The sequence below is a fragment of the Helobdella robusta genome (genome assembly GCF_000326865.2).
Source record: "Helobdella robusta unplaced genomic scaffold HELROscaffold_11, whole genome shotgun sequence".
Taxonomy (NCBI): Eukaryota; Metazoa; Annelida; class Clitellata; order Rhynchobdellida; family Glossiphoniidae; genus Helobdella; species Helobdella robusta.
Window position 1 is genome coordinate 565,831 of NW_008703617.1, and position 10,000 is coordinate 575,830.

Consider the following 10,000-nt stretch of genomic DNA (forward strand, 5'->3'; position numbering starts at 1 on the left):
CTAGAGCTTCACAACAACTACTACTACTACGACATTAACAACAACTACTACTACAGCTACAACAACAACAACTACTACTAGAGCCTCAACAACAACTACTACAACTACAGCCACAACAACAACTACTACTACTACAACAGCCACAACAACAACAACTACTACAGTCACAACAACAACAACTATTACTACTAGAGCCTCAACAACAACTACCACTACTACAACATTAACAACAACTACTACTACAGCTACAACAACAACAACTACTACTAGAGCCTCAACAACAACTACTACAACTACAGCCACAACAACAACTACTACTACTACAACAGCCACAACAACAACAACTACTACAGTCACAACAACAACAACTATTACTACTAGAGCCTCAACAACAACTACCACTACTACAGCTACAACTGCATCTACAAAAACAACTATTTTTACACCTTCTACAACAACAAAAACTTCTACTACTACAATGACAATTACAACTACTAGCACTACCACAACAACTACTACTACTACAACGACAACAACTACAACAGCATCTACTACTACTACAACTACTACTATAACGACAACCATAACAACGACAACGACAACAACTACTACTACTACAGCCACAACAACTACTACTACTACAACAGCCACAAAAACAATAACTACTACTACAACATTAACAACAACAACAACTACTACTACTACAACTACTACTACAACAGCATCTACTACTATTACTACTACTACTACTACTACTACTACTACTACTACTACTACTACTACTACTACTACTACTACTACTAGAGCTTCAACAGCCTCTTCAACAACAACTACTTTTACACCATCTATAACAACAAAAACTACTACTGCTACAACGAAAACTACTACAACTACTACTACAACTACAAGGACTGTTACCACAATCACTGCTACGACTACTACAACAACAACTATAACTACAATGACTACTATTACGACACCTTCTACAACTAAAGCAACTATTATCAAAACAGAACCTACAACAACCTCAACTAGTACTACTAAAACAGCCTCTACAACAACAACTACTACTACTACTGATACTACTACTACTACTACAACTACTACTACTACAACTTCTACTACTACTACTACTACTACTACGACTGCAGGTACAACTATTACTACAGCTATGACTACTTCAACAACTACAACGACTGTTTTATCAACTGAAACAACTACTACAACAGCTTCTACAACCACTACTACTACTACTACAACAGTATCTACAACAACTACTACTACTTCGACTACAACAACCGCAACAACTACTACTACGACTACAACAGTATCTACAACAACTACTACTACTTCGACTACAACAACCGCAACAACTACTACTACGACTACAACAACCGTAACAACTGCTACTACATCTGCTTCAGGAACGACGATCGCAACTACAACAACCACTCCTACTACTTTTAAAACATCAGTGATATCAGTCTATCGCTCGACAACTCACGAGCAAAATTTGTTCCATTCATCCCAGCATTCAAAGTGGCTTCATATAACTGGCTCTTATAAGAACGGTAAGGACGTTAAATTATGAATAATATAATAATTATAATTATAATAATAATAATTATTATTATTATTATTATTATTATTATTATTATTATTTTGATGACGACGATGACGACAACGAAACTAAAAAAAAATAATTTGTTTAAAATTGTTTTTTTTTCAAACATTCAAAGAGGACTACGTCACTAATCAATATAGCGGTAATATTATTGTTAATAATAATAATTTTAATGTTGTTGCTGTTGTTGTTGCTGTTGTTACTCTTGTTGTTGTTGTTGTTGTTAATGCTATTTTTATGATCGTTCTTAATAGTAGTAGTAGTAGTAGTAGTAATAGTAGTAGTAGTAGTAGTAGTAGTTGTAGTAGTATTAGTAGTAGTAGTAGTAGTAGTAGCAGCAGTAGTAGTAGTAGTAGTAGTAGTAGTAGTAGTAGTAGTAGTTGTAGTAACAGTTACTATTGTCGTCTATATTTGTATTGAAATTTTTTTTATTTATGCAGCTAGCACGTTCATGACGATTTCAGGATTGCCAAAAAGTATTTTCTTTTACAAGTTTCTATCTGTGTGTGCGTGTGTGTGCGTGCGTGTGTGTGTGCGTGTGTGTATGTGCGTGAGTGTGTGTGTGTGTGTGTGTGCGTGAGTGTGTGTGTGTGCGTGTGTGAGTGTTTTGCGAATCATAGTTGACATTGTTAATGGAGAGGAATTCAAATTAATGTAAGCATTTAAAAATCATTTCTGATCTCATCCTAAAATAACCTAACCTTCGCAACAGAGCCTAACCAAAGTAAGCTTTTTTAAACTTTTTATCAAATTTTTTTATCAATTTCTAACATTTTTTGTCAAAATTTAACCAAAATGTCGTAAAATTAGACCGAGATTCACCCAAATTTCAATAAGTTTTATCGAGATTTCACAAAACATTCACTTAGTTTTATTAAATCATATCAAAGTTTATGAAAATGTATCCGAATGATATCAAAATTTACAAAAATTTAATAAATTTTCGCATAGTTTTACAAAACTTTCATCGATTTCTAGCACAAATTTCACTTAATTTGATCAAATTGTATTACATTTCACAAAAACTTCAACAAAATAAAATTTACAAAATTTTCGCCAAATTCTCTTCCCCAAAGTTCCTTCCAAGGAACCATGGTGGTACATGGATCTTGCGGATTATTACGAAGTTATATACGTCAAACTTTTTGCGTCTGAATTTGTTAACGGTTAGAAATTTTTTGAAAAACTAATTTACTTTTTAAAAATTTTGCAATTATGTATCTAATTAACTTAAATATTTTATCTTAGTAAATTTTTGTTGTTGTTGTTGTTGTTGTTGCTGTTGTTGTTGTTTTTGTTGTTGTTGTTGTTGTTGTTGCTAGATTAAAAACAAATTGCAACATTCTACAGTTGGAAAATTACTTTCATTGATACAGTAAATGACTTACAAACATGCATGACAGATGTGGGAACCTCTTTACATGCAAACTAAAACCTCACAACCGAACATTTAACCATCACGCTGACTTTCCTCCTATACAAAATACTTCTACTACTACGATACTAACACAAAAATACTATCGATACAATTGCAGTTACGACCCAGATGGTGAACTTCAAAATCTTTGTAAGTCCGACAATGATTAGCACAGAGAAAGATTTGCAAGTACTTAGCGATCAACTCTGCTACTACTATACCGAAAAAGAGAAAAGATTTAGTCCGGGAGAGATGAGAATTTTTAGATGCTTCAACTGTCAGACTCTTGGAAGGTTGGAAGTATTATGATGTTGATGGGGTTTCTGGGTATGGTAGAGAAAGATTGTTTGTGGTGAATGCGTTGGGTATTTTCAAAAAGTTAAAAGGTCATTCTCTCTTCAGTATTATCATATCATATTTGCCAAAGTAACGCGCTGATGATTGTGTTGTGTTTAAGGAATTTGATGAGAAAGATCTAGAAGCTGATGGGGACGATGGCTAGAGTGATGATAAATGGTGGCGCTATAATAATGATAACGATAACTTTGGTGATAACACTGATGATGACGTCATAATGATGAAAATTAGATACCTGGTAATCTACAAGGTCAACAAAATGTTCAACATGAACTGGCTGCACAAACTGGAGGCCGTTGTGTTCGATCCTGAAACCGAATCTCCGAGTGAGAATACTAATTTAAATCCACTTTTAATCACTCTTTTACTATCCTCTTTTCGGTTTTTAGCAGAAACACCGAAAACGCGAACTAAAATCTAACTTTATAACACCCACACCAAATTTTTAACACTCAAAAAATAGTTCAGCAGCAAGTCTACAGTACAATGATTGACATTAGCAAAAGCGCCGCCTACTCTGTGGACCCCTTCTTGGGGGTGGACGAAGATAGATCGACTTATATCATCGCCGGACTAGTTGAAAATTTTGGAGTGAAGTTCTCGTGGTATTCCGTCAATTTTGAAAAATCTCTTCATCTCTTTAGGGTCGTCATTACAAACACAAGAGAAGACAGTTAGTGTGTGCGTGTGTGTGCCTGTGTGATATTAATTCATTATAATTAATTATTGAATTAATTATTTTACTATTTTTTCCAAAAAAAGTCGGAAAAAACTTGAAGAATTTCACGGTAAGTATGACAGAGTCACACAAGCTGAATGTATGCTCCCTGGATCTCTGCCACCATTACAAGGTATTCTTAACTCGTTCGTAATTTTTTTATAACGACAAACACAACTTTCTGTTCTTTGTTTATTTACAATGAATCAAAATTATGAACAAACCATATAAACTTATTGTTATTTTTTCTCTTCTTCTTTTTCTTCTTCTTCTTCTTCTCTTCTTCTCCTTTTTCTTATTATTATTAGCATTAGTGGTAGTAGTAGTAGTAGTAGTAATAGTAGTATTTGTGTATGACGTCAGGATGAAATAGGGCTGGGCGTGACAAAATCACTCGACTGCACACCCGGGCCAGTGATGGGCCAGTACTTACTAATTGAGCGGATGTTTGGCGAGTTGGTATTCGCCGAGATTCAAGTATTTGCCCGAAACCTCGTCATTAAAAGTAAGCGCTGTATTTGTTTTTGTTTGCAATATCTTCTTAGGCCATAAATTTTTAATTCAAATTATGATAAGATATTTTTGGTTTTGAACTCTAGAATTTTGGAAAAATAATTTTGTTTTTTTCATATCAATCTATCAACCGATCAATCAACCGATCAATCAACCGATCAATCAACCGATCAATCAACCGATCAATCAATCAATCAATCAATCAATCAATCAATCAATCAATCAATCAATCAATCAATCAATCAATCAATCAATCAATTAAACAATCAATCGATCAATTAATTAACCAATCAATCAATCAATTAACCAATCAATCGATCAATCAATTAACCAATCAATCGATCAATCGATCAATAAATTAACCAATCAACTAACCGATCAATCCTTCAATCAACATATTAATCAATCAACATATCAACCAATCAACATATCAATCAATCAACCAATTAAAAACTTTGTCATTTTAGGTTACAACTTTAACAGGAAAGCTCTCCACTCAAAATGCATGGACGCTTTCATGTCAGCAAAGGTATTATTATTATATTATTATTATTTATTAATATTATTGTTATTATTAATATTGATATTAATATTATTATTATTATTATTTCGTTATTTTTCTTTCCAAGGGTCGGCGAATAAAGGTAGGATGCGACTTGAAAAAGTTACAAGACGCCCAACAGTAATAATAATAATAATAATTATAATTATTATTATTATTATTATAAATATAATTACGAATATAATTATAATAATATATAAAAATGTGATGATGATGGTGGTGCTAAAAGACTGTTATACGCGAAACAAAAAAATATTATTGGGTTTAGGCTATATTAGCTGGTTTTATTGAGTTTATGATTTGCCATTCATTCATTCATTCATTCATTCATTCATTCATTCATTCATTCATTCATTCATTCATTCATTCATTCATTCATTCATTCATTCATTCATTCATTCATTCATTCATTCATTCATTCATTCATTCATTCATTCATTCATTCATTCATTCATTCATTCATTCATTCATTCATTCATTCGTTCGTTCATTCATTTATTAATTCATTCATTCATTCGTTCATTCATTTGTTCGTTCATTCATTCGTTCATTCATTCATTCATTCGTTCGTTCGTTCGTTCGTTTTGTTCAAACTAGTCGTTCAGTTTTTTTTCAAAATAAAATTGAATCCATAAATGGTAAATGGCATAAGATAGACTGCATGCAAAAAAGAATTAAACAAATATGTCTGTTTATTTGTGTGGTGTGTGTGGTGTGTGTGTGTGGTGTGTCCGTGTGTGGTGTGTGCGTGTGTGGTGTGTGTGCGTGTGTGTGTGAAAAAGTTTGTTGGCATTTCGACGTCTTTCTGTTAGCTTAAGAAAAAATTAGGAAGTTAGGAAGTTAGTTGAGATGCAAAGATAACAAAAATCAATCGGTGATCAATCGATCAACCAGTCAATCATACAATCAACCAAACAACCACACAACCAATCAATCATACATTCAACCAATCACACGATCCAATCAATCAACCAATCATACAATCAACCAATCACACAATCAATCAGCCAATCAATCGAAAATAATAATAATTATTATTGTTGTTGTTGTTGTTAACATCGTTTAAAAATCTCTCATACAGTTCGTAAATCACGGAATAATGAATAGCAACAATTATAACAATGAAAATAATAATAAGAAGAAGAAGAAGAAGAACAATAATCCAATTTTTCTTTACTAGCTTTTGAAAATTTGTTTTGACACGTCGTTGCGTAGAGAAATGCTTAAAAAATGCCATAAATTTGATTACACGAGATGAAGTTTAGGAATAAAAATTGTGTGTGTGTACGTATTTGTGTGTGTGCGTGTGTGTGTTTGGTTGTAAGTGTTTGTGTGTTTGTTTGTAAGTGTTTGTGTGTATGTGTGTGTTTGTGTGTATGCGTGTGTGTGTTGTCCTTTTTAAAAAATTGCGTGTCAAAAATTTAGAAGGAGAGATTAATAATCTAGCCATTCATTCAATCAATCAATTGAGCAATCGATCAATCAATCGATCACTCCTTCCTTCATTCGTTTGTTCATTCATTCGTTTAATCAATTAGTCTGCCAATCAATCAGCCAATCAATCAACCAATCAATCAACCAACCAACCAATCAGCCAACCAATCAATCAACCAATCAATCAACCAACCAACCAATCAGCCAACCAATCAATCAACCAATCAATCAACCAACCAACCAATCAGCCAACCAATCAATCAACCAATCAATCAACCAACCAACCAATCAGCCAACCAATCAATCAACCAATCAATCAACCAACCAACCAATCAGCCAACCAATCAATCAACCAATCAATCAATCAACCAACCAATCAGCCAATCAATCAACCAACCAATCAGCCAGTTTCTCACATCACTCGACGTTCTTAAATTCAAAATGAAATTTTTCATCACACGCCTACAATGACTCTCTTTGTCATCATCATCATCATCATCATCATCGTCCTCATCGTCACCATCATCATCATCATCAATAATAGCATCAATAACCCTAATAATAATAATAATAATAAAGAAGATTATTAAGCAGAAGTAGAACTTCAGATTTTTTTTATAAATCTTATACTTCTTCTCTTGCTCTCCATTTCTAGTATTTTGTCTCAATTCAATTACTCTCTCACCATTTCTCTCTCCTTTTTTTCCTCTCTTTCTCTCTCCCTCTCTTTCTCTCCCTCTTTCTCTCCCTCTCTCTTTCTCCCTCTCTCTCCCTCTCTCTCTCTCTCTCTCTCTTTCTCTTTACAAATCTCTTTCTCAATATTTCTCATAAAACTTCCTCAATCTTTTTGTTCTGTCTCTTTGAATGTCTTTCCTTCGCTGTTCTTCACCATTCTCTCTCTCTCTCTCTCTCTCTCTCTCTCTCTCTCTCTCTTGTTCTCTATTTTGCCCTCTTTTTCTCCATATTTCTTTCTCTCTTTCTCTCTCTCTCTCTCTTTTTCATTTTTCATCAACATCTTTCTCCTTGCTAAGATTCTCATTCAACGACGAGCAATTTATATTGTTCAATCCTCTGGTTGGTTAGTTTGTAGGCTAGCTGACAATGCCGCATTCTTGCAAACGTATTTGTTGTTTATGGTTAATTATTATTATTATTATTATTATTATTATCGTTATTATTATTGTTATTATGATTATTATTATTATTATTTGCGGTTATTGTTCAAGCGATTGTTTATAGAAAAATAATAATAATGAGTAGTGGTTGTAGTAATAGTAGCAGTAGCAGTAGTAGCAGCAGTTGTAGTAGCAGTAGCAGCAGTAGTAGCAGCAGCAAAAGTAGTAGTAGCAAAAGCAATTTTTGCAAAACTCACAATTTGAAATCGTCAATTTCCTGAGTATAATCTTATTTAGTAGTATCGTAGTAGAGGAACAAGCTCCAAAATTATGCTGTCGTAATGAACTTTATAACATAGAAAAAATAAATATAATATAGTTATTGTTATATAATATAGTTATAATATAATATAGTTATTGTTATATAATATAGTTATAATATAATATAGTTATTGTTATATAATATAGTTATAATATAATATAGTTATTGTTATATAATATAGTTATAATATAACATAGTTATTGTTATATAATATAGTTATAATATAATATAGTTATTGTTAACATAGTAAACAAATGCAGTATCAATAAAATTATCCATATGGGATAACTCAGTGAAAATGAACTGCAGCAGATGTAGAGGTATTAGGATAGTGATGGGTGGTGTTAAACAAACTGGAATTATTGTGGGTATCCCCTTTTTCAACCTGCTCAGGGATCAGCCCCAGCAGGGCCATAAAGATAAAGCCCCCAATCATGGCGAAGATGTTGAAGAGAGATGATTTGCCGGAGCCTAATTCCTGGAAGAGGATCTCGAAGAATGTTACATAGATGAAAGTCCCTGCAAGATGGTTGTTGCATTGTGGCTTTTTGAGTTTTTTTTTGATATGTCAGTAAATTATGAGCAAATGAGTTGAATAACTTTGAAAAAATTCTAAAATGATCTCTAACTAACCACAAGCTAGGGCCTGTAGAACTCCATTAACTGTGTTCTGCCCGATGTCATGTTCCGTACCTCCAGTCTCACTGATCGCCAATCCGATTATGATGCCACCAGGTCCTATGATGCAGGCAACCAGCAAGATGACGAACACTTTCTTCGTCAGTTTCTTATCAGTTTTGTAGAACTGGAGGCCCATGCTGAAGCAGATGGCTATCTCATGACACATGACGGCGATTGTGAGGTGCCAGACGTTACTGACGCTCATCTGAAGGCCGATTGAGAGGCCCTCGAAGAGGTGGTGCAATGATAGGGCCAGTACCAAGACAATTGATCGCGTGACATGGCTGTGGTTGTGGGCTTCTTCTGTGTCATCGTCGTCGTCTTCATCGTCGTGGTGGTGGTGGTGGTGATGTGAGTGTGAATGGTAATCACGAGATTTTTCAGAGCCTGCTGTTGCATTTTGACTATCGACCAGGAAGGCATCACTAGAAGAGCTTGCAGCCGGGTGTTTGTGGCTGCGAACTGCCTGCGCTCCAATGCCGATGATGACGTTGCTGTTCATTTGAGAGGCGCCCCCATCTAGCGAGAATGAAGTCCACTTCACGTTTGATTCATCTTCTGGTTTGTTCTCAATTTTTTCAAGATTCTCATCAAAGATATCGTCACCGCTTGTTTCATTTTCTTCAATTGTCGGACAATTTTGAACCGCAGAATCTTTAGTCTTGCCGACTGTTTGCTCACGAATTTCATTTTTAGCCCGTTCGTTCATCAATCTTCGCCTCTCTGCCTTCTTCCTCTTCAGCCTCCATCCTCGGTACGCCGTGACAGCCTCATCGAATGTCAGCACCAGAAAGAAACCCGCGCCTATGATGATTTCCGCAACCGGGTAGATGTTTTTGGCGGCGATTTCAATGGAAGAATTGATGATGAGTTTAACTTCTGGCAGCATGTGCAGAAGGAAGGTTCCAAAAAACACCCCCCCTCCAAAACACATTAAAATACCAAGGATTTGTTCGTTTTTCTTTTGCCTTTTGAGCTTAGCTTTAGCTTTTTTGAAGTTTTGATTGTCTGCATGTTTGATGTTGTTGTTGGTGGTGGGGCTGGTGTTGGTTATGGTGATTTTTAAATTGTCGTTGCCATTATTTCGAACAATTTCAAGACCCTGTTCATTTATTTCTTCAACCATCTGCCCTGCTGCTGTTGCTGCTGCTGCTGTAGGAATGGCGTCGACGTCGGTCGAACCAAACCCAACGACTCCCGATCCGGTCGGTTCGAATCCTGAGTTACAATAAAACCTAACCTCTTCTACCTCGTCGA

General features: G+C 34.7%; 2 protein-coding genes across 2 annotated transcripts in view; one reads left to right on the forward strand and one right to left on the reverse strand.

Annotated features, from left to right (window-relative positions):
• The window catches only part of HELRODRAFT_167105 (hypothetical protein), a gene marked incomplete at both ends in the record, with an annotated part of 8,338 nt that extends 1,967 nt beyond the window's left edge, over positions 1–6,371 (forward strand). Inside the window, 10 exons of the mRNA XM_009012621.1 lie at positions 1,036–1,151; positions 1,476–1,571; positions 2,701–2,790; positions 3,160–3,334; positions 3,630–3,724; positions 3,862–4,071; positions 4,161–4,249; positions 4,480–4,621; positions 5,259–5,293; positions 6,273–6,371. Of these exons, the coding sequence (XP_009010869.1) occupies positions 1,036–1,151; positions 1,476–1,571; positions 2,701–2,790; positions 3,160–3,334; positions 3,630–3,724; positions 3,862–4,071; positions 4,161–4,249; positions 4,480–4,621; positions 5,259–5,293; positions 6,273–6,371 (1,147 nt within the window). The remainder of the gene's footprint in view (positions 1–1,035; positions 1,152–1,475; positions 1,572–2,700; positions 2,791–3,159; positions 3,335–3,629; positions 3,725–3,861; positions 4,072–4,160; positions 4,250–4,479; positions 4,622–5,258; positions 5,294–6,272) is intronic.
• Positions 6,372–8,456: 2,085 nt separating this feature from the next.
• Positions 8,457–9,029, reverse strand: HELRODRAFT_144444 (hypothetical protein; the record flags this gene model as incomplete). Its single annotated transcript, XM_009012622.1, has 2 exons — positions 8,457–8,581; positions 8,696–9,029. Coding segments are annotated over 2 exons (459 nt in total), but the record flags the coding sequence as incomplete, so codon positions are not given.
• Between the last annotated feature and the right edge of the window lie 971 nt (positions 9,030–10,000).